At 44.8% G+C, this 25,325-nt stretch overlaps 1 protein-coding gene across 8 annotated transcripts in view; it reads right to left on the bottom strand.

Moving 5' to 3' along the window:
* The window catches only part of LOC110497310 (glutathione S-transferase, C-terminal domain containing), a 63,119-nt gene that overhangs the window by 12,819 nt on the left and 24,975 nt on the right, over window positions 1-25,325 (bottom strand). For 7 of the 8 annotated variants that reach the window (XR_016488798.1, XR_016488797.1, XR_016488799.1 and 4 more), the window contains exons 7-10: window positions 9,439-9,554; window positions 9,017-9,061; window positions 8,285-8,413; window positions 387-520 (exon numbers count right to left, since the gene is read on the bottom strand). Coding sequence is in view for 5 of the 8 variants with exons in the window: in XM_036954028.2 (XP_036809923.2) it covers window positions 387-520; window positions 8,285-8,413; window positions 9,017-9,061; window positions 9,439-9,554 (424 nt within the window). In the remaining 3 variants the exon portion in view is untranslated. The remainder of the gene's footprint in view (window positions 1-386; window positions 521-8,284; window positions 8,414-9,016; window positions 9,062-9,438; window positions 9,555-25,325) is intronic. The other variant, XM_036954031.2, reaches the window with a different exon arrangement.

Genomic DNA, 25,325 nt, shown 5'->3' with positions numbered 1-25,325 from the left:
TGCAGTAGTTTTTTTACCCTGTCATTTTGTGACAGCAGCCCTGTCCTGAAAGATCATTCTCCTAATGCTGATTGAATGGACTGAATGAGAGAGCAGGGTGACACAGAAGTCGTAGATGCTGTGGAAGAAAACATAAGCCAGAGACCAACACAGATAGAGAAGGCAGAGAGGTACAAATGAAGATGGAGAGACCAGTGGAGCGAGAGAGAGGGAGAGAGAGAGAGGCAGAAATGGTGTGAGATACAGTCGATAAAGATAACAGAAGAAGATGGGTAAGGAGGCACAAGATAAAGACAACTCAGACAGACCGACAGACAGTGACAGACAGACATTGAGACAGAGAGACAGGCAGAAAGACATACATTGAGACAGACAGGCAGACAGACCTCCTGGGGAAGGTGAACTTCAGTGTGTTCTGGACGAAGCCGTAGCAGCAGGGGCTGACCACGAAGGTCGCTCCCGCCTGGATACACTGCTCTACCACCATGTCTGTCGCAACGCCACACGCATGGAGGGCCACCTGGAGACACACACACACACGTTAAAACACAGGCACACACATTCACACACGTTAAAACACAGGCACACACACAAACGGTTACACAAATTTGTTAAATATTACCCAATCAGAACACCCTCTTTCTCTGCATCCATCGCATCATCACGGTACGATACACCTCATTGGAAAACATCTAGCAAACCTAACCCTGAGTCAATAGGGAAAACAAACCGAACCGTTTGGAGAAGGAAAAAAAAAACCTCACTGATTAACTAGTTAAAGAAGCCATTTGATGCTGAACGTGTGGAGTAAACAAACTTTTGAGTCGTTTAGCAGTGGAGGCACGGAGGGACCGGGTTTCCTATTGAGCAGGTAAACCGTGCCTGTTGCTCTGCATCTCAATACACATTACCAGAGGAGTGGTTAGAGGATGCTGGGTGGAGAGAGAGAGAGAGCGGTGGAGAGAGAGATGGACAGAGAGAGATGGAGAGAAAGAGATGGAGAGAGAGCAATGGAGAAAGAGCGATGGAGTGAAAGAGACAGAGATGGAGAGAGAGAAATTGAGAGAAAGAGACAGAGAGAGAGAAATGGAGAGAGAGAGATGGAGAGAGAGAGAGAGAGAGAGAGAGAACCTCTGGGACTCTACTGTAGCAGACTGTTTTCCTAATATCCTTGTCCTGGGGGCCCACTTCAAGTCGATATCCATTAGTACAGTGTTAGTTGATCAGTTGACAAATTGATTCCGGAGTGTTAGTACTGTCTGAAATACATCAGATAAGCGGCATGGTTGGGGTACTAGAGGAGAGGTTTGGTAAACACTGGATTAGTAGATGTTGATAACTCTGAGGAGAGCCTCTTCGACTGAGAGCTAAGACATTTCCATCAAAATCCCATTACATCTATGGTAGGTGGACTTGAGCACCAGGAACCACGTTTAGTTGGGAGGAGGTAGGACCAGGGCCATGTATTTAGAGAGTTGGGCCAATGAGGTTTCTGCATTATGAAGCATTTACATGACACTTCAACCTTCTATGGCAGCCATGTTAGCTCCCCATTAACATTACAGGCGGAATATTTAAACAATGCTATGTAACTATCTGAATGTCGAGAACTAGAACAAAATATATAACATCGTAAAAGTTGTCCTAACTCTCTAAATATTATGGCTCTGGGTAGTACTTATCAGCCTACTGTTACTACATGTAATTCTCAATCAGCATCCTAGCATTGGAGCCCAGTCAGAAACACTAGCTAGCTAACTCCTAAGTATTTCTCCAACGTCATCAGGTCTGAATGGAGGATCCAAAATGAGGTGTTGGGAGAACTTCAAAAAGAACCCCAGAGACAAAGTTTTAGATACTACATGTTGAGTCGGCCACGTCCACGTACAACAGATTCTGTTCAATGTGCGAGACAGCCTCTTCCAAGACTTAAGATTCGAATTATAGCAAATCCCCCGCTAAAGAGCGATTAACGACCATTCTTTCGGGATGAAAGTCCCCTAACGTTACATTAAGTCCACATCACATGTATGGTGGCAGGCTGACTGCTGTAATCCATCACAGCTCTAATATATACCACCTGCTCCTTCACATCCATGTCACAGCTTGGCTTTTCTCTGTGGATTCTGACATTTCCCCAACTAGAAAACCGCAGCCAGATTTTTGTATACGCTCCTCTCTCATTCTGTGGTCGCGGCAGAAGGCTTCAGAACACCTCAGCCAGGCTTTTCCAGGGAGAGTTGGACGAGCTCCTGAGAAATACACTGCAGCCTAGAGATTTAAGGGACCTTAATCCTCCTGTTGTTTGGCTGCCAATGTAGCGCCGGAGCGCCTCTCCTCCCCCCACCACCCCCCGACCACACTGGGGCCCTGCAGTACCTTGGCCTGGGTTGGCCCGTCTTTGGCATGACTATCTGGAGGCATCGTTCCAGTCACGTAGGGGAACTAGAAGACAGGTACTTATAGGAGGACCAGAGTGCTGGAATGTCAGATGCAACTCTTTAAGCCAGGGTTCCTTAGTCTTTTGTCCTGGAGACATACAGTAGATTCAGGTTTTCATTCCAACAACATGGCAGCATCTCGTTAAACCTATTTTACCAGTGAAGGGAAATCCCTGTCAAATGGTGTATTGAGGTCAGTATAGGCAAAGTATCAGAAGTAGAATGGCCGACAACAGCAATACCACCAAGACCACCAGCGACTTCAGCACGTGCAGCGTCAGCGGAAAATAAAAGATTAAGAGTGGAAGCTAGTAGCCACATATTGGGAACACATTCCGCGGCATCCTTCCGCCTTTTTATCGTCGGCCATCTTGGAAGCTAGCCCTCCTCCTTGTAGTAATGTGATAAAGATGGAAGTCCTTCCTGCCAACCAGACCAGAGGAATGTTGTTGTTGGCTGTTTTGCATTTCTGAGGAGGAAGTTCTGCATACAAATTCCAAATGTCTTCTTTGTTCTTGAAACACTTGGAGGGTACTACTCTGTGTGCTTGTATTGGTTACTTACTCAAGAGGGAATGTTGCAAAGGAAAACACAGACACACCATGTGATAATACAAGACTAAAGAAACAAGTGGAAAGCTAGACTAAAGAAAGGAACTGTCCACGTGGGGAGAGCCTGTTTCCATTAAGCCAGAGGCTTTTGTGGAGGCCGGTATCAATTATAGATTAATGCGAGCCGATAAAGGATTGAGGATTGTTTGGAAAAAAGCCCTCTTTATTAGTCTCACCCATCTTTTGAGGGGTTTGTGGGAGGAGATCTTCTAGAAGATTCTGGTCCACAATATTTTTGTTCCCCCTCTCATCTTTTCATGAGTACAACTTCTCTTCCTAATGAATAACAACAAGCAGTGGGCTGAAATATGAGCTCTGAAACTCATTATTCACAGCTAATACACCCTGGTCCACACACACACACACAGTCTCAGTGTGAAAAACACTTCACGGTTAACCACGGCAATATAGCACACCCCGTGTGCATCGGTGCTTATTACCTCTGGTATTGAATTAACATTTTTCCCCGGTATTACTTTCTACACATTGTGGATCATTTGCACTCTTATCAAATACTGTATCATAAATGATGTACTTGTCAGGGCTATAGGGGGCTCTGTCAGTGATGAGCAGAGATAACCTACCTATAGTACCTACCGCACAGAGCTGCTTTGCTTTGACTCCCACGGTTCTAGTCTACTCAGAACCTAAAACGTATCTACCCCTGCTGGGTGGAGAGGGCTAGGGAGGGAGAGAAAGGGGGAAGAGAGAGAGTGGTGGAGAGATAGAGAGGGGGAGAAAGCAGAGAGTGAAAGAGGAGAGAGAATGAAGGGAGAACGATAAATAGATACTGCGATAGAGAGAGGAAGAGGGAGCGAAAGAGAAAAGAGAGAGCGAGAAAGAGAGAGGGAAGATGAAGGGACAACACCGAAGACTGACGCAGCTCCAGATCAGATTTTCTCAGCAGTATCCAGACGTTACGCTCCACCACTCTCTGTTCCTCTGGGGACCTGGCTCAATGTTTCTCCCCAAGGAGAGAAGTGGTGGTGAGGTGTAGGCCTCAGCCATCACTCTAGTACAAGGAGAGGAGGGATACACTGGTGGATATTCTATGAGATGAGATCTGTGTAGGACAAACCCTCATCTCCAACAGCGCAGCTCTGATGCCAAACTGATTACACACCTGGCCCGGCACACGCCTTGCTCTTCCAAAATGAGAGAGCAAGCCTCCATGGCTAAGAATAGGGAGCAACCTAATTAGCCTGAGTAAATGACTATCTAGGGCTATAAATAGAGTCATGTATAATACATACTGGGATTATTCAGCATGATGGGCTGCACCTGGGGGTGAGGGAGTGGGCACTAACTGACAGCACTAAATAATATGCCGTGCATACACACAACGGACAGGTGCACACGCACGTACACACACACGTACACTCACTACATGGCTGAGTCCACACAGATAATGTGTTAGAAACTCTGGGAGATTAAAAAGTTAAAACTCCTCTGCACAAAACCAGGGGAATTGTTTCTCAATAAATCTTTCTCCTTAATGCATAAACACTTGCTAAAGGTCTCTCCACCTGTGTGAGAGGGTGTAGAAAAACATTCCCTGACAACAGTAGATACCAAACACACTCCCCAACCCACACAGTACTGTGGAGAGGGTCTCCATGAAGTGGCTGGTCTGGACCTGTAGCTAAGCCCTAGTTCTAATAACAGCAGGTATAAATATACCTTCTATTGGTGCTACAGACAGAGCGATGGGATGAGGAAGCTTTCAGCACAATATACACTATATATACAAAAGTATGTGGACACCCCTTCAAATTAGTGGATTCGGCTATTTCAGCCACACCTGTTGCTGACGGGTGTAAAATCGAGCACACAGCCATGCAATCTCCATAGACAAACATTGGTAGTAGAATGGCGTTACTGAAGAGCTCAGTGACTTTCATCATTTGCACCGTCATAGGATGTCACCTTTCCAACAAGTTAATCTGTCAAATTTCTGCCCGGCTAGAGCTGCCCCGGTCAACTGAAAGTGCTGTTACTGTGAAGTGTAAACGTCTAGGAGCAACAACGGCTCAGCCGCAAAGTGGTAGGCCATACATGCTCACAGAACGGGACCGCTGAGTGCTGAAGCGCATAGAAATCGTCTGTCATCGGTTGCAACACTCACTACTGAGTTCCAAACTGCCTCTGGAAGCAACGTCAGCATGAAATGGGTTTCCATGTCCGAGCAGCAGCACACAAGCCTAAAATCCCCATGCGCAATACTAAGCGCTGGCTGGAGTGGTGGAAAGCTCATCGCCATTGGACTCTGGACCAGTGGAAACGCATTCTCTGGAGTGATTAATAACGCTTCACCATCTGGTAGTCCACAGACTAATCTGTATTCGGGGGATGCCAGGAGAACGCTATCTGCCACAATGCATAATGCCAACTGTAAAGTTTGGTGGAGGAGGAATAATGGTCTGGGGCTGTTTTTTATGGTTTGGGCAAGGCCCCTTAGTTCTAGTGAAGGGAAATCTTAACGCTACAGCATACAATGACATTCTAGGCGATTCTGTGCTTGCAACTTTGTGGCAACAGTTTCAAGAAGAAGAAGAAGAAGGCCCTTTCTTGTTTCAGCATGACAATGCCACTGTGCATAAAGCGAGGTCCATACAGAAATGGTTTGTCGAGATCGGTGTTAAGATCGCTGTGGCAGAACTTGACTGGCCTGCACAGAGCCTTGACCTTAACCCCATCAAACACTTTTGGGATGAATTGGAACACCGACTGTTATCTAGGCCTTATCGCCCAACATCAATGCCCGACCTCACTAATGTTATTGTGGGTGAATGGAAGCAAGTCCCCACAGCAATGTTCTAACATCTAGTGGAAAGCCTTCCCAGAAGAGTGGAGGCTGTTATAGCAGCAAAGGGGGGACCAACTCCATATTAATGCCCATGATTTTGGATTGAGATGTTCAACAAGGTGGTGTCCACATACTTTTGGAGGAGGAAGCCTTCAGCACAATGTCTGTCTAGACTGAAACTCACTACGATGACTCACTGTCTGAACACCTCGTAACATAATATACCTGGGAGAATAGATGGACATAGAATACATTTTACATTTTATTTTTAAAACGGTATCACCACAGATACTGAGAGGAGCGAGATGCAAGACTTCGCTCACACACAGTATCTGCACACGTGCACGCGTTCGCTTCACACATTCACAGTGGAGAAGTTGAGCCTTGCCTTCAACGCTCTTAGTTGTGGAAATTCACCAACTACGCTGTTTCTTTCTGCATCTACGTCATATCACAGAGTCTACCTTCAACATCATGTTTGACCTCTTTTAGGGAGGGACTGATAGACAAATATAAACCTCCTGGACCTCAGCCTGGGGGATGCAGGGAGAAACAGCAAGCCTGAAGTACAGTACAGATTCTAGTCTGAATCTCAGCTATGATGACTCACTCTGTCTGAACACCTAGTAACATAATGTACTGGAAGGAGAGACGGCCATAACGTGTTTTACATTTAAACATTATGTTTCACATATTTTAGAGACACGATATACTACAACATAATAGACATTTAGTTTTCCAATCAATTATTATGAACGATGATCTGACACTTGATAGTTAAAGGTGAATGTTTTCATTGTATCTGTCCCTATCAAATAAATACATGATTAACACCAACACTTAGCATCTAGGTTTAATACACACTCAGGCCTTACAGTTCATTTGGGAAGGGGGAGGTTACTTCCTGCCCTGGTTAACTCTGACTGAACTCTGGCCTCACCGTGATGAGTGAAGTGACACAACGGGGAAGTTAGCATCCAAGCTGGTTGAACCAAGCTAATGAATTCCTAAATCAAACAAGCACCTGTTCTGTGGCCAACAACCAACACAAGCAGATCAAAATAGACCTGATAATGGAGTAATTAACGACAACTCGTTTAATTTGGGACTAATTAGGCAGTTCAGGTCGTTAGAGTGCCGCTTATATTCGATTCTGGCAGGAGAGGAGAGGAACTGAAATACACTGCGGGAGACCCCCCCCCCCCCCCCCACACACACACACACAGTGTAAATTGTAGGCTCTAATCTCATCTGGCCCACAGACTGTGTGGAGGAGAGAGCAAGTGAAGTAACTTAGAACTGCTGTAGCAGCGGCTCGCAGAGTGAAATAAACCACAATCACTATTATCTAGCACAGCAAGGGAGACTTATGTGTGTGTGAACGAGCAACAAAACACACATACACACACACGCACACTGGCTGATACAGAGGCAAACGAGTCAACTAGCGGAGTCAGATGATTCATGTGGTCAAAATGAGAGGACAATGTAATAAATGGTGCAAATAGCTGGGGAGTTGAAACATTGTGCCTTTATGATAAACATTTTACTCTTCCAAACGGTTATTCCTTCTAACCTCTGCCTGAATAGCACATATTGCTCCTACATCTTTTGGCAGGGTGTTTGTTTTCGCTCCACTTCAGCGCTCTGCAAAGTAAAGCAATTAAAAGGAAAATGTGTTTTCTTTTCAAAGTATTAGAGGAGGAGGCGGGGGAGAAAAAGGTACTTCTAATGAAAATGGAGCACGGAAAAGCTTGGTCGTAATGTTCTTCTGATAGAATCCTCAGAGAAGGGAAGGACACGGTCCCCAATATAATCAACTGGAGAACAGAAGTTACCAAAATAAGGAGCAAAAAGTTTTTCTAAGGAAATGTCATTTGTTTCCTCTCAAACATTCAAATGTGGGCTAAACTTATCACAAAATAAGTCCCAGTTCTGGGAAATCATTCGAAATCCATAACTGAACAAAAAAGGAATCCTGCAGCTCTACCCTGTGACAATGTAGATAAGACACTTTGAGAGCAGCAAGGCTGTGGACGATTCCTTTCGTGTGCAAACTTGAGTCTTCTCTCAAGTGTTACAATGACAACTTGAGAAGATGAGCCATCTAGAAGTACTGGTGAAATCAAACCTTTTGTTAAGCTGTCTTTGACAGTAGTAAGTCTCTTGGTGTACAGTAAGTACGTCAAGTAAAAGAGATGGAATGAGCTTCTATATTAATGCCTGTGTAGTGAATATGAATGTCTCAGTGGGTTAGACTAGCATAGTTCTGGCAACACCTTGTTGTGGGTTTGATTTCCTCATAGGACTCACAAACTGCAGGTACGTGCCACTGTCAATGTCGACAGTCCTGTAAGTTCCTTTAGACAAAAGCATCTGTTAAATGATCAAAAACAAGTTGTAATATAATATTCATCTGTACTCACCCCTATGTGGAAGGGTCCAGTGAAGTAGTCCAGGTTGGCCTGGATGAAGCCTATGTTGGTCAGGCCCAGTTCAGCACTCCTCACCTTCCCCCTAACCAGAGATTCCTCCTTGTTCTCTATCAGGATCACCTGCAGTTAACCACACAAGATGACCTCTTACATTTACCTAATCAACTGGGGTTCTCTGTATGCACGCATGACTAATTCCCTTTGGATAAAAGTGTCTGCTAAATATTATTATTACCTCTTACACTTTGCTAATCTAATGTTACTCTTAGTTGACTCTTACCTCCAAGGTTATGAATAGCTTACTGGACAGATATAGGCTAAAAGTCTAAGATTTACTTGGGAATAAAATACAACTCTACAGTGTAAAATAATTAAATGATCCTACCAAGACTGCTATTTGCAAAGAAATGAATGAGATACGACATACTCGAAAATAAAAAATTCTCTGGAAAAACACAACACGAATGTGTAACTCTGTATCAATTATGTCAAGCCACCCTAATGCGAGCAAATGGCGAGCTAGTTTCAACTTGGTAGACAAGACAGTTGTTTCAACTTGGTAGACAAGACAGTTGTTTCAACTTGGTAGACAAGACAGTTGTTTCAACTTGGCAGACAAGACAGTTGTTTCAACTTGGTAGACAAGACAGTTGTTTCAACTTGGTAGACAAGACAGTTGTTTCAACTTGGCAGACAAGACAGGTGTTTCAACTTTCAACCTACCTGGCAGTCGGGCAGCATGTGAGCCAGAACGATCCCGACGTGGCCCTGGAAAAACGCAACACGGAAAAAGACAAGACAAATACATACAGAGGAAAAACAAGGCTCAAAGAGAAGCCGAGCACATCAAAGGGCTTGTGTGATCAGTAGTGGCCTACCGCTCTGTCCATTCCAATATTGACCCATTACCCACCCAGTCAGTGCTACTGCTGTGAAGTGTACTGTACACTCCCTTCATCACTCCACTCCGTCTCCCTCCTGTCTGTCTGTCTGTGCATGGAATAACAAGGGTTTTCAAAAAGAGAGAGGGGAAAGAAGATAAGAGAAGAAATGCACTCTTTCATCCTGATTTCTGACAGACAGACTAATGAGGACAGAGCGACGGAGGGGGATGGAAGGATGGAGAGACGGACCGAAGGACGCACCCCTCCGCTGCAGAAATCCACCACGGTGTCCCCCGGTCGGGCCAGCTCCGTCGCCATGGCGACCAGGTTGTTCAGCTGCTGCCGTTTCCTCGCGGCGCGGACGTCAGACATCTTCCCTGCAGACAGAGCTGAAGATTCAGTAAAAAGGAATGGTGTGCTTAGGCAATATAATTATAATATATGCCATTCATCAGATGCTTTAATATTGGTGTCCCCAGCGGGAATCGAACCCGCGAGCCTTCACTAACTTATGTAAGTCTCATACAAGTGAAATAAGAAGGTATTGGATGGAATGGTAATATCAACATCTTCATATCTGTACAATACCCGAAGTATTTGCTAAGTTTCAATGTTTGTGTCACGCCCTGACCATAGTAAGCTGTCTATTCTCTGTGTTGATTGGGGCGTGACAGTGACTTGGGTGGGTCATCTAGGTGAAATGTATGTCTATGCTGCCCTGATATGGTTCCCAATCAGAGGCAGCTGTTTAACGTTGTCTCTGATTGGGGATCATATTTAGGTAGCCATTTCCCCATGGTTATTCGTGGGATCTTGTCTACATTTAGTGGCCAGAGTGCACAACAGTAGCGTCACGTTTCGTTTGGTTGGTCGTTTTTTGTTCAGTGAGTTTCGGTATATTAAAATATGTGGAACTCTACGCACGCTGCGCCTTGGTCTACTCCTTTCAACGAACATGACAGTTTGACTGGAAGATGAATCAACATTATCCAGTCACAGTACGGTCAATTCAGGTGGGACATATTTCCTGTTCTCCTTCAAACATGTTTGAATTGCTTTCTTTCTTCTACCCTTTCTTTCTGTCTTTTCGTTTCAGGAAGGAACCTTCATAAAACAACGTTTATTACCCAGGAAGATGCTCTCTTTTCTTCGTATGAATGCAGAAGTGCCAGACAGCGTTCCTATGTCATGTGTTCCTGCTTTGAAGTGCACAACATTGTCACACTGTGTTTTACAGGCAGAGAGCTATGATGATACAGTACATGCTGTAATCCAGCTACAAGGGCCACTCATCATCATCCCTACATCAACAACAGTTTCTACCGGCCAAGTGCAAAACACAATTCAACAGGGTGAAACAAAACAAGCGACAGAGCCAAAATGGAGTGAACTTTTCTGCTACTGCAAAGAAACAGAGCCACTTTAGTGGTATGCAGCTTCGCAGGATGTACGTGATTAACGCAATACACATTTCTATCCCCGTGTTCCTCCTCCTGTCTCTCGTTGGCGGCGGTGAGCCAAGCGTGGCGTGAATCTGCGGTACCGTTTCTGGCCCATAAATCTTGAGTGATGATTGCTTCGTTTACCCCGGTGCCATGCTATGATACCCGCTGGAATATCAGAAACACATTAATGGTGGCCTTCCCTTCTCTCCCCAGATCACTGCCGCCTCCGCAAATTGATATACGGGCGACGCACGCACACACAGGCCGGGCGGCGGGCTGAGAGAGAGAGAAGCGACGACAGTAGCGGCGGGGTACGCCTATATTCTCGTCACGCTAATACAAATAAGGAATTTCACAGCCCTTGCCCTCGCCATCGTTATTTACCTCGCACCGCTTCATATTAAACCGGCTCCCAGGAGTACAAGAAAATGGAAAAAGCAAAGAGAGGAGCACGTCAAAAACCATGGGGTGGTATTGACCAGGTAGCAGCAGCAACTTTTCATTTAGATGAGTTATTCAGATCCACGTCTGTTCTCGGCTAAATAGCCCGGCCTCCTGTGAGGCCTGTGAGGCCTACTATTGAGAGCTTTTATGCCGTCGGATTGGAGGAGCACTTCAGGGTCTTAATTGACAATTGCCTTGCGCGGTGGGATGACGGCTGAAACAAAACGCGCTGAAAGCCCAATGATAAACCTGGGACGTGACGAGTGGTACAATGCAGAGAGATGAGATGAAGGCAGGGTGAGCGTGAGAGATACCGAGAGGCCAAAGCCCAACAATAAGGCTGAATGATAGTGTTTTATGAGAGACCGAGTACAGAGTAGAGACGTGGCTCTGGGGCCAGTTCAATAGGATTCAACACTACAGAGTATTCAGGTAAAAATGCATTGTGTAGAAGAGACATGCCTCTCTTTCATGTAGAATGGGGAATCATGTTAACTCTACACAAGACATTTCTATCACCACTATTCTGGTACGGGTCTGTGGGATGGTAGGAGAGGTCATTTCGTGGCTCACCAACAGCCACTCCACTGTAAGCATGAAAGTGTTGATGAAGAGGGGGCAGCACTAGACAGAAGTAGAGAGGCTATTGTCCAGTACAGACAGAGAGCTGGACCTGGGTCTTTCATCCTTCTTTATCCTCCTCTCATCTGCAGCAGAGAGGAGTGACAGTGACCCACATGGCCCTGGCTGAATAGCCGTAATTGTGCAACCAGTAACTTCCATTCTGCAACACCCAGCAACTTGCACACAGCGAACCGTTCTCGCACGAATAGAATGAGAATGGAAAGAAACTTTACAAGTAGGACAAATATAGTATGAAATAGCAGTGAGTGTTTACTAACGTAGTTATTACACTAGTTTGGCTGGTGAAGTTGTGATTGTGTTTTTGCCTTATTTACAGCTGAATTAGCTAAAGGGTATTGAGGAACCACAGCAAAGTCCAATTCCTAATTTAGAGAGAAACACAGTGTTCTGTGGCTGGTTTCCTACAATGTCAGCACGTAACATCGAGATCATTCACACACTTTATGCAGCCGGGGGAAATGACCTAACGACTCCTATAAGTTTACCCATTAATCTCCCCAATCAAGTGTTAATTAAAAACCTTAAAGGACATATCCATTTCAAATCCTTAGCTTGTAAGGAAGCACTAATCCTATCATTTATTTAATTAACTCTGAACTACCGGTACTCCAGTAAGGTTGCATGGTGCACCTGGTAGCCTGAAGTGATTGGCTAAGGACAGAGTGTCTGTCAATCTGCACTACTATGTCTATCAGTGCTGGAAAGATGTAATATCATATCAGCATGATGTCAAGTGCTATCACTCAGCAGCATGTACTCGGTGTTATACCAATGGCATGTCTCCCAGGAACTGTGTTTGTGTATGTGTGTGTGTGTGTGTGTGTGTAAACTCTGTCATCATCAGCTCCAGTTCTAACCCCACAGGGGATTATGCTACTCTGTTACAGGGAGGGGAGACTTCCGATATGGAACACCACAAGATTCCCAGTGCTCCGGATGGAGATTACGACAACAGGGTAAGGTAAGGCAGGGTATGGTAAGGCAGGGTATGGTAAGGCAGGGTATGGTAAGTCAGGGTATGGTAAGTCAGGGTATGGTAAGTCAGGGTATGGTAAGTCAGGGTATGGTAAGTCAGGGTATGGTAAGGCAGGGTATGGTAAGGCAGGGTATGGTAAGGCAGGGTATGGCAAGGTAGGGTAAGGTATGGTAAGGCAGGGTAAGGCATGGTATGGTATGGTAAGGCAGGGTAGGGTAAGGTAAGGCAGGGTAAGGTAAGGCAGGGTAAGGTAAGGCAGGGTAAGGTAAGGCAGGGTAAGGTAAGGCAGGGTAAGGTAAGGCAGGGTAAGGTAAGGCAGGGTAAGGTAAGGCAGGGTAAGGTAAGGCAGGGTAGGGTAAGGTAAGGCAGGGTAGGGTATGGTAAGGTAAGGCAGGGTAGGGTATGGTAAGGTAAGACAGGGTAAGGTAAGGTAAGGCAGGGTATGGTAAGGCAGGGTAAGGTATGGTAAGGCAGGGTAAGGTAGGGCAGGGTAGGGTATGGTAAGGTAAGGCAGGGTAAGGTAAGGCAGGGTAAGGCAGGATAAGGTAAGGCAGGGTAAGGTAAGGTAAGGCAGGGTAAGGTAAGGTAAGGCAGGGTATGGCACAGGAAGATCTCCTTAGTTTGTTTTAAGAAGAGGACCGTTGGGAAGGTGTGAAGAGGGTCATTTAATTTCAGCAAGCCATGACACCCACCATCTCAGATTGCACTGAAATGGTTTCTGTAGTTAGAAACAGATAAGACAATTTGATTTATCTTTCAACAAAATAATGTTTCAGGAATGCTAAAATATCGGTTTCTAACTACAGAAATGATGGTGTTGAAATCGTCTTTCTAGTGATTTTTGAGGTGGAACGACTCAAGGGCAAAGCAGACACACCCTGGGAAGGGCGAAGCGCCAGCCCTATTTATAACTATCTAGGACCTCAGGCGTTTTCCTGGTTTCCTTCCTTCGTCCCTTTGTTGACAGAGGCTTTTTGGGTATGCGTGAGCACACCTGAAACATTCTGGCTGGAGTTGGAGGCTGCAGCGAGAGGGTGTATAATTAATTTTAGAATGACGGTTGTAACAACATGGCTGCATCCCATTCCCATTCACGCCCTGACAATTTTAAATGGGAGTTTTTATTTAAGGTTTCCGGATCTAATAACCCCTAAACAACGGCTGCTCGCACTAATTGTGGTTGCTTGGCTGCCTACTTAAGACTAACAAGTGCTAAAATAGCCTTATACACCTGTAGTTACAATGCTCTCTCCCTTGTGGTTGTGCACCCCAAAAAAAACAAGCAATTCCTTATCAGTTAATTAATTCACTCTGTCTGAAATAGCCTACAGCCTTCAGCCATTAATCCAATCAAGTACTGCTTCTAATAAAATAGAATACAATATTCCTGGTGTTCTGGTTTAGTGTGATAACGCATTGATATTTTCCTGTCGCTTTCCCAGCATGCACCAGGTCATGATTAGTGCACATGCTGGACTGGACTGTGGTACACCCAGCCAAGACCTCTCCTTTCCCATGAAATGAGCCAAACCCCATCCCACACTCTCTTCCAATTCCCCCCTCATCTCTGAAATTAAAGCTAGACATTTCACTCTTTTCTTGTTTTGGCACACACTCAGGGTCAGGCTGGGCCTCTTACGTCTGCTCTGAAAAATGGGTCAAGATTTGGACACCCAGCTTGACTAAAAGCCTCACAAACTCTCTTTCAAAGTCCGGGAAGCTCATGAATAGCAATGTCTGTTTTAAAGGGTGGCCCCGGCACCGCATCTCATTAAACCCATCGATTGAGATGATAAATAATACTGGTATAAATCAGCTGTAATAGCAGGTCTCTCTGTGATCTGAGCTACCTGTTTTGCTGCAAAGGATTTACTCACAGCCTAGTCAGAGAAAAACATTGCATTGACACAATATGACACAATAGTGATTACTGCTACTGCCTTGCAAGGAGAGCTCTGCTAACACTGTGGAAGTATAGGTTTGGTCAGCCAGTACATGCTATATAGATTTCCCCATGTACAAACGCTCCTAGCAGACAATAGGAATGTATGCAGGCTTTATGTTGACTACATATCCAAGCATGCTGCATAACTATGATGATTCATGCTGCTTAATCTGAATGAGGGCAACCAAAGGTGACGAATACCTGAGGCCTGCATCACGTCAGACTATGCTGCCAAATAAGATTGGGTGTCGGTTGTCAGGTTGGGGTTGCCAGGTTGGGTACAGGTTATTAGGTTGAGGGCAACCTCCAAAGGGAAAACATGCCTGGACTGTAAAATACTGTAGTTTCTGGATTCTCTGTCTATGCTAGGTGGTTTAGTAGAAGCCATAATAATATGGTGGTTCTTGAAAACAACGGTAGGTTACTCAACCATCTTCCTTGTAATTCGGGAGGGATTGTGGAGTGAAAGGAGAACAATCTACATATTGATTTATGCACTCCCCCCACAGCTACATTCCTATTTGGTTTAAAATTCAGAGCCAATTTATAAACCAGTCGCAGCAACAACAGTGAAGTATATCATCAACAGCCTGCGACTGTCATCAGGCGAGGGCTCAAAACAATCCAAAGCCGACACCTGTGTGACAGGTGGACCACATCCCACATTCTACCACCGACTTAATCTCTATCATTATCATCCATCTTATGGACATAAGGACAGAAGAAAAGACAGCGAAAGAAAAACAGACACCGCAGTGACTGCGAAACACAATCTTACGGTCAGAACAGACGTTCTCATTTAGACTCACCGAAGAGGCATTTATGGCAGGTACGTGCCTTTGGGAAAGAAACAACTGCTTCCATTGTAAACAGAGTGACAGACAGAGACATTTTAACTAAACTAGCATAAGTCAGTCGTAGCACAGGAGCTAGCCTATAGCATAGAGCCACTAGCATAAGTCAGGCATAGTACAGGAGTTAGCCTATTGCATAGAGCCACTAGCATAAGTCAAAGTCATAGCACAGGACCTAGCCTATTGCATAGAGCCACTAGCATAAGTCAGTCGTAGCACAGGAGCTAGCCTATAGCATAGAGCCACTAGCATAAGTCAAAGTCATAGCACAGGACCTAGCCTATTGCATAGAGCCACTAGCATAAGTCAGTCGTAGCACAGGAGCTTGCCTATAGCATAGAGCCACTAGCATAAGTTAGTCATAGCACAGGACCTAGCCTATTGCATAGAGTCACTAGCATAAGTTAAAGTCATAGCACAGGACCTAGCCTATTGCATAGAGTCACTAGCATAAGTCAGGCGTAGTACAGGAGCTAGCCTATAGCCACTAGCATAAGTCAAAGTCATAGCACAGGACCTAGCCTATTGCATAGAGCCACTAGCATAAGTCATAGCACAGGAGCTAGCCTATTGCATAGAGCCACTAGCATAAGTCAAAGTCGTAGTACAGGAGCTAGCCTGTAGCCACTAACATGTCAAAGTCGTAGTACAGGAGCTAGCCTATAGCATAGAGCCACTAGCATAATTCAAAGGCGTAGTACAGGAGCTAGCCTATAGCATAGAGCCACTAGCATAAGTCAAAGTCGTAGTACAGGAGCTAGCCTATAGCATAGAGCCACTAGCATAAGTCAAAGTCGTAGTACAGGAGCTAGCCTATAGCATAGAGCCACTAGCATAAGTCAAAGGCGTAGTACAGGAGCTAGCCGATAGCATAGAACAATCTGTTGAGCAGAGTGTGTTGTGCAGCCAAAACAACAGTGGAGGAGATAAGGAGGACAAGGGCAGCCAACCAGAAGCCACCGTCGCCGCAACATACTACCCAGAAACCCTTTCTCCTCTATTGGAGCAAGATGGAGGTCATCCAACGAAGAGGAGCGCGGTCACAGTCAGTCACGTACGCTCGGCTGCAGTGGAGACGGGTGTGAGTGTGTGTGTGTGGCCACCCACAGAGACAGTGGCCACCCACAGAGATCCACCACTTTGTTTATTGTTGCTGCTGTATGAAATGCAAAGTGAGTCCTCTGTCTTCCTCCCCCTTGACTTGACCCCCTAGACGTCATTCGGATCACATAGTGGGTTAGCTAGTACACCTGTTTGGTAAGTGTGATGGGATCTGATTGCGGGTCTCTTTCTGAAAGACGACCCCTGTTGTTTAACCTTAGACTGAGTTCTGCTATGTGAGCAGACTAGCTGAGCAGTAACAGGGTTGCTGGTGGTGTTGTGTGTTTTTGAGAAAGAGAACTTTGCCATTTTGCCACAGATCTGTTCTTGGTGGTGATAATGACAACTGGGCAGGCAGCCAGAGAGGACAGCCAGAGTGAGGCCTAGGGGATTCTTAGCCTTGGATGGATGCCGGGGGGGGGGGGGGGGGGGGTGTCACCTTTCCCAGTCGGGTCCAGGGTAGGGCCTCTCTGCTGGGGTTAGCTAGTCAGGCGAGCCTGGGGATCCACGGGGCCGGCCTCTGGGCTGACACACTGACAGGCGAGCAGGATCCCTGCTGGCTTTTTTTCCTGGCACAGAGCCTTTATTTTTTCCTTTTCTGATGCCATAGCGCTGTGACGGGCCTATGAGATGCAGCGGAACTCTGACGGGGCCCTATCAGATGGATCAGAACATAAACAGTGGGTAGCCTCGCTAGGGGGCCCTGTGTTTAGATCACAGGGACCTGGATGAGTGCTCCCACCACTACCGTCAGAGAGAGGAAGATGCTGGTTCAAAGACAAAACAGACTGGGCTGACATAAGTATGCATACATAAATAATTTAAGTAGGCTAACAATGCATCAGGGCAATATTATTCCTTCTACGTATCCTATTCATATTCATCAGCACTGATCACGTCAATGTAAAAACAGGAAGCATGTAGCACAACCATATATAATCGCATAAAAACAGCATACATCCAAGTAAGCTTTAAATAAACTAAGCATGGGCTATATTCCTTTAATATATTATTTGCAAGCACTAGGCCTACTGCTCAAGTCAGTGTTCGACAGGAAGCACACATTATATCCATGAGTAAAATTACACTTTAAAAGTGTAAAGTTGTTGTATCAACTTGGCTAAGTGATATTTCAGGGTTTAGAGAGAGACCTTTAAAACACTTTCACGCTCAATGCCCTAGAACAGATTTCCCACACCACACAACCACTTAAGTCAAGGCTAACAAGCAGAAGAGAGTACTACGCCGACATTAACAGAGGCAGAAAAACTGAAAAGCTCACAGGGGTAGGCTTGGGCGGTATACCGTATATACCGTGGTATTTGGAAAAAGTCAAAACTCTTCAAAGTTTTTCAATACATGTGGATATTTGTAGCTACTTTTCAAATAATTAGCTGCAGTCAACTTGTGCAAATACGTTAGGAGATGAAGCAGATTGTGTTCTTCAATTCACCCGTCACATTATGAGGCTTACCGTAGTTCCCCAGAGCAAGTTGAGCCAGTCACGTGTTTGTTTGTAAATAGCACAACGGGAGAAAGCAGGACCCGGGGAGTCCATAGCATTCTATATCTATTGGCGAGTCTGTTGTGCGTCGCGCATGAGGTGATGAAGTTACAATTTAGTAGTGACTTGTATACAAGTGTAACTTATAATGGCTTTCTGCCAAAAGTCAAAGAGAGCTCTGGATGAGTTCTGTACAGCTGCCATTTTTTCTCCTCCATTCTTCTCCCATCTGCTCCATGTACACATGCATGCTTTCCCTCCATTCTTCTCCCATCTGCCTCATGTACACATGCATGCTTTTCCTCCATTCTTCTCCCATCTGCTCCATGTACACATGCATGCTTTCCCTCCATTCTTCTCCCATCTGCCTCATGTACACATGCATGCTTTCCCTCCATTCTTCTCCCATCTGCCTCATGTACACATGCATGCTTTTCCTCCATTCTTCTCCCATCTGCTCCATGTACACATGCATGCTTTCCCTCCATTCTTCTCCCATCTGCCTCATGTACACATGCATGCTTTCCCTCCATTCTTCTCCCATCCGCTCCATGTACACATGCATGCTTTTCCTCCATTCTTCTCCCATCTGCTCCATGTACACATGCATGCTTTTCCTCCATTCTTCTCCCATCCGCTCCATGTACACATGCATGCTTTTCTGAAGGAAGAGCAGCATCACAACTTTGTTCATTTGCACAATTTATCTTGTTCACTTTCACTTGTAATTGTCCACACTCACCAAAAACAACACTTGGTAAGTTACTAGCTATGCTTGTATAACTTTATGACCTGGATTTGCCTGTCTTTGCAATTCGTTTATTTCTTTGTTTTCACTTTTTTTTGCTCGTTAGCATTTAGCTAGCTATGTGATTTCGCAATTAGTTGGTGACAATTTTGTTTGCATTCTGGTAAAAGAGGCCTAATGGGCTTTCTTGCATTTTTAGCGCCCCCTTGTGTGCTATGCCGATAGTACAGTAAATCCCAGGATGAGAGAATGACGGTAATATGTGAACATCTGGATTCCGCCCAAGCCTACACATGGGTAAAGTGGGGACTGCTTCATCCAAAATCGAGGATGAAGAATTCAACTAGCCAGCGTGTGGCCTTGCATTGATTTCCTGCCTGTTAGCAACACATGTGCGTAGCCATTGAGATGGAGTTTTGATCGCCTTGTAAAAAAGACACATTCACAAACCCAGTGATGGAAATAACAGACTGCTCATAAAATACGTACAGGAACAGCATGCATGTAATCCAACAGTTAAAACAAACCTCAGACTTGCTCCTAAAAGGCATTGGCCAATTTTGGCCTCAGTCCAGGAGAAATATCAGGGTAGATATTCAGAGTGTTTGTGAGAGACCGTTGCAAATTTGTCACGCTAATTGCTGAGCAAAAACCCTGTGAAGGGTGGAGATAATCCATTTAAGAACGGTCGAGTCAAAAACTGAAATAGCCAAGCCAAGGCTTGTTTTGTTGTATATTCACAACTAGTAGCTTGACCAATGTCTTTGTGCAACAGGTGTGCTTGTCTGCCAAATGCCGTGTTGCAGGCCCATGCTCAAATCTACAAGGATACAAAATAAATTACTTTACATCTATTAACATTCCAGAGCTGAAGCAAGCAAGAGCCTCCTTGAAAGATGCAGAGAGAAAAAAATCTGACAATACAAAGTCTGCTGGAGGAAGTTTGTGAATGACCTATGTTATCCAAGGAGCAGAAGCTTTTATGTAACAGTCACAATGAGTCTGTGAATTGTGTGGAAAACAAGCTTGAGCACAACTACCGCTGACAGAATAGTCACTGCCTGCTAGATTTCCTTAGCCTACACGCTATGACAAAACATTTTCCATAAAACCCTGTTCCCACACCAGTATAAAGTCAACCAAGTTTAGGTCTAATTACGTAATAAAATTACACCCAAATTATCTCCATTCATTGTAATTCAAGACCCCCCCCCCCCACATTTCGAAGCAGCCAGCCAGGCATATTTTCCTTGTTTGTTTAGCTTGGGTGGTGATGGCAGCAGGAGCCGCTTGGGCTTGCTGCCTCTAGAAATAATAACCGTGGCTGAGCAGAGACAGATAAAGACTTGTTAAAGAGAGTTGTACTGTTTTTAAAAGACACCTTCAACACTCCCGTTATATGACAAGTCCCTGACAGGCGCCCAATGTTTCCTTTAATGGACGCCACAATATCTAGTCGGCAGCTACTGATTATCACCTCGGCATTCCCACAAAACTCTTCCCCCTCTCTACTCCTCAGCCATTTGAGATTTGAAATGGCTTGCTTAGTGAAAATTGATGTGCATTACTGATGTGTATATTGATGTACAGTGCCTTGCGAAAGTATTCGGCCCCCTTGAACTTTGCGACCTTTTGCCACATTTCAGGCTTCAAACATAAAAAATATAAAACTGTATTTTTTTGTGAAGAATCAACAACAAGTGGGACACAATCATGAAGTGGAATTACATTTATTGGATATTTCAAACTTTTTTAACAAATCAAAAACGGAAAAATTGGGCGTGCAAAATTATTCAGCCCCTTTACTTTCAGTGCAGCAAACTCTCTCCAGAAGTTCAGTGAGGATCTCTGAATGATCCAATGTTGACCTAAATGACTAATGATGATAAATACAATCCACCTGTGTGTAATCAAGTCTCTGTATAAATGCACCTGCACTGTGATAGTCTCAGAGGTCCGTCAAAAGCGCAGAGAGCATCATGAAGAACAAGGAACACACCAGGCAGGTCCGAGATACTGTTGTGAAGAAGTTTAAAGCCGGATTTGGATACAAAAAGATTTCCCAAGCTTTAAACATCCCAAGGAGCACTGTGCAAGCGATAATATTGAAATGGAAGGAGTATCAGACCACTGCAAATCTACCAAGACCTGGCCGTCGCTCTAAACTTTCAGCTCATACAAGGAGAAGACTGATCAGAGATGCAGCCAAGAGGCCCATGATCACTCTGGATGAACTGCAGAGATCTACAGCTGAGGTGGGAGACTCTGTCCATAGGACAACAATCAGTCGTATATTGCACAAATCTGGCCTTTATGGAAGAGTGGCAAGAAGAAAGCCATTTCTTAAAGATATCCATAAAAAGTGTTGTTTAAAGTTTGCTACAAGCCACCTGGGAGACACACCAAACATGTGGAAGAAGGTGCTCTGGTCAGATGAAACCAAAATTGAACTTTTTGGCAACAATGCAAAACGTTATGTTTGGCGTAAAAGCAACACAGCTCATCACCCTGAACACACCATCCCCACTGTCAAACATGGTGGTGGCAGCATCATGGTTTGGGCCTGCTTTTCTTCAGCAAGGACAGGGAAGATGGTTAAAATTGATGGGAAGATGGATGGAGCCAAATACAGGACCATTCTGGAAGAAAACCTGATGGAGTCTGCAAAAGACCTGAGACTGGGACGGAGATTTGTCTTCCAACAAGACAATGATCCAAAACATAAAGCAAAATCTACAATGGAATGGTTCAAAAATAAACATATCCAGGTGTTAGAATGGCCAAGTCAAAGTCCAGACCTGAATCCAATTGAGAATCTGTGGAAAGAACTGAAAACTGCTCTTCACAAATGCTCTCCATCCAACCTCACTGAGCTCGAGCTGTTTTGCAAGGAGGAATGGGAAAAAATGTCAGTCTCTCTATGTGCAAAACTGATAGAGACATACCCCAAGCGACTTACAGCTGTAATCGCAGCAAAAGGTGGCGCTACAAAGTATTAACTTAAGGGGGCTGAATAATTTTGCACGCCCAATTTTTCAGTTTGAAATATCCAATAAATGTCGTTCCACTTCATGATTGTGTCCCACTTGTTGTTGATTCTTCACAAAAAAATACAGTTTTATATCTTTATGTTTGAAGCCTGAAATGTGGCAAAAGGTCGCAAAGTTCAAGGGGGCCGAATACTTTCGCAAGGCACTGTATATGCAGGACTCACCTGAGAAAGAGGCCTTGGTCTCAGCATGACTGCATGTCGAAATAAAGGTTAAATAAATTGTGTTGGCACGGTAAAAAAACGCTACCCACGGGAGCGAAGGTTCTCACTTACTTACAACCATATGGTCGTTATTAGGAGAATCTATGAACCAAGAAGACAAAAAGAAAAACTAACTTGGTCAATCTCGAGGGTGTGTTGATGGCAATCTACGAAGGCGAGGAAATACGTTTTCACAGCACTCCTCTGGGAAAGTGTGATGATTTAACCAGAATGAATCACAGACATTCTGAAAGCACTACACTACGAGGGACACCATAATGGGTAGTGGTGATACAGTCCAGTAGATACTGTAGATCTGACTATGGACAGTCACAAACCCACAGATCTTAGCACAGCAATCAATAGTCGTGCAGAACTACATTTTCACAGCATTCCTCAGGGAAAGTGAGATGTTTTAACAAGAATCAGACATAAATTCCCAGAAAGCCCTAGTCTGAGGGACACCATAATGGGTGCTGTGGTGATTCAGTACATACTGTAGATACAGGCTGTAGATAGATACTGTAGCAATGGGAAGTCCACTATGGGAAGCCACAAACCCACAGACCATAACTGCACTTGAGCTCCTGAGGCATGTGAAACAGCTTAACGCCAACCAATACATAACAATGTAAGTATTAGCTATGATTTAGATAACGGGGTAAAGACCCTGTTAACTGTTGTACTGGTTTGGAGAACCACACATTTACACTCAAACACGGATGAGCACAATCAGAGAAAAGATGATCATTCCTGCTCGGAAAAGCTGAAACTGTTGACAAATTGTCATCGGAAACTGTTTGCTTTTGCACATGTGCTTTAGTCAGTGAAACGTTTCAGTGTCGTAGGATGAGAAAGTGCTTTAGTCGGTGAAACGTTTCAGTGTCGTAGGATGAGAAAGTGCTTTAGTCAGTGAAACGTTTCAGTGTCGTAGGATGAGAAAGTGCTTTAGTCGGTGAAACGTTTCAGTGTCGTAGGATGATAAAGTGCTTTAGTCAGTGAAACGTTTCAGTGTCGTAGGATGAGAAAGTGCTTTAGTCAGTGAAACGTTTCAGTGTCGTAGGATGAGAAAGTGCTTTAGTCAGTGAAACGTTTCAGTGTCGTAGGATGAGAAAGTGCTTTAGTCAGTGAAACGTTTCAGTGTCGTAGGATGAGAAAGTGCTTTAGTCAGTGAAACGTTTCAGTGTCGTAGGATGAGAAAGTGCTTTAGTCAGTGAAACGTTTCAGTGTCGTAGGATGAGAAAGTGCTTTAGTCAGTGAAACGTTTCAGTGTCGTAGGATGAGAAAGTGGAGCCAAGAAAACAAAAAGGTAAATGAAGTAAAAGACCAGGGGAAATAACTTCTCACCACGCATCTCTCAACAGCTTGGGAATGTCTGTCAAAACATCGACGGTATCGTTCCTCTTTAGCCAACGGCACCGTTAAAAAGAAACATTTTACAATCTACACAAATCCTCTGTGTCCCTGGCTGTGTAGGTGGCAAAACAATATTTTGGGAATCACAAACGTCTTGCAATTAAAATATGGAAAACATGATTGCACTTAAAAACATTTATTGATATCGCTTCTTCATGAGAAAGATTACAAAAGACTGAAAGGATAACAAGACTGGATTGAAGGGCGAGTTGAGAAATTGAAGATATGCTCAAAACAATTATTTACACCATCCCATCTGTTCCAAACAACAGCAAATCATCCAAAACTGAAATGAGCTGCTAGCTAAATCTGGAACAATGTATATTTTCTCAGGTTTACTGAGGCTGTTTTTGTTGTACATTGTCCCTGCTCAAATAAACGCTATAAATAAATAAAACCATCCCATCAAAGCATCCCATCAATGCCCACCCAGACCTGGGAAAGACGTCGCCATTACCCACAGATCCTGTCAGCTTTACTACAGTAACCTCCTGTGTGTTTTGTTTGGGGTACATTCATCCTTTAGCAATCTTTGGCTCTGTACTTCATGGCCCTAGATGTCAGTCAATGAGTAAGTGGCGCGATGCTGCAGTCTTTATAGAGACCAGTAACCTTTGGGAATTTCCCCAAAACCCCAGGCAGCCGGTGGAGGCTGTGCTGAGCTAAGCTCTAACCCCAGGATCAGAGAAGGCTGGCTGGGCTCCAGACCCTGTCCTCCTCCCCTCCCTCCCTCCGCTGGCTGGTTCTCAGACGGGAAAGGCCTTGGCGAGGCTGCTAGATCCAGAGCCCCTCTGCTGGGAGAGATAAAGGGATTCTGCCACCGCCTCTGTGGTCATTAAACCACCCATCAGGAAGAGACATGGCTGCCCAAAGTAAAAGACAGACAACGACAGAGTGAGCTATAGGAAGAAAAAGTTGCTCAGGCCTGGCTCTCTCCATCTCTCCCCTCTGTCCCTGAAGTCTTGTGGGGGGCACTCTGGCAGGCCTCTTCTATTCTACCTCCTGTCAGGCTCTCTCCCTCGCTCCCTCTCTTTGCCTGAATTCATTAGTCCTTTAGCACACACATTTGATACCAGGGAATGAGCCACTTTGTCTGGATATCGACCGATTTCCTTATTAGGAACCTACATTTCTAAATGTCTCGGCGACGTCTGAATATAATTTGTTTTTAAGGCAAGCCAGCCGGGGATAATGGCCAATTGGTCACAAATGCTACATGGTGCCCTTTCAATAATTATAGAAGGGGATTTGGATGAATCAGTATTCCATTACAATGTGTCGCCAGCATACAAAAGGGGAGAACTTTAAAAGGAGACGCCATTACTCAGTTTTCTTGCACTTCCTCCATCCATAAATGATTTGCCATCTTTCTCAACTCGTTTCTGTTGGAAACAAAATGGCCGCCAACATGAATTCTCAGTGCAACAGAAGGAAACCAGCCAACTTCCTGAAAAGGAAGTTCCTTAGTTAGAGAATGTTCTATCCAAACTGAAGCTGTACAGCCAATCACCTTTCACGCCTGTTGCTGTTATGGAGACGAAGGCTCTAGCAGCTCCATGGAGAAGTGACATCTGTTTGTTTTCAGATCCACTGAGCCGCATGCAGATGTAGACCTGTTTCACACTCCTAGACCAAACCAACAGGTATCCATTTACACACACACACATCTTGTGACAACACACCCCTATCGGTGCCTCGTCGGGACAGCAGTGTGGAGGCGTGAAGGAAGACCAAACTCATCAAAGGGAAGTGAAGGTGTGGATATAACACACACACACACACACACACACACATGAATGAGAGAACATCCACACACA

This window comes from Oncorhynchus mykiss, chromosome 19 (assembly GCF_057628025.1).
Source record: "Oncorhynchus mykiss isolate SJ-2025 chromosome 19, ASM5762802v1, whole genome shotgun sequence".
Lineage (NCBI taxonomy): Eukaryota > Metazoa > Chordata > Actinopteri > Salmoniformes > Salmonidae > Oncorhynchus > Oncorhynchus mykiss.
The sequence above is the reverse complement of the archived record's forward strand: the minus strand, read 5'-3'. Positions and strand labels throughout refer to the sequence as shown.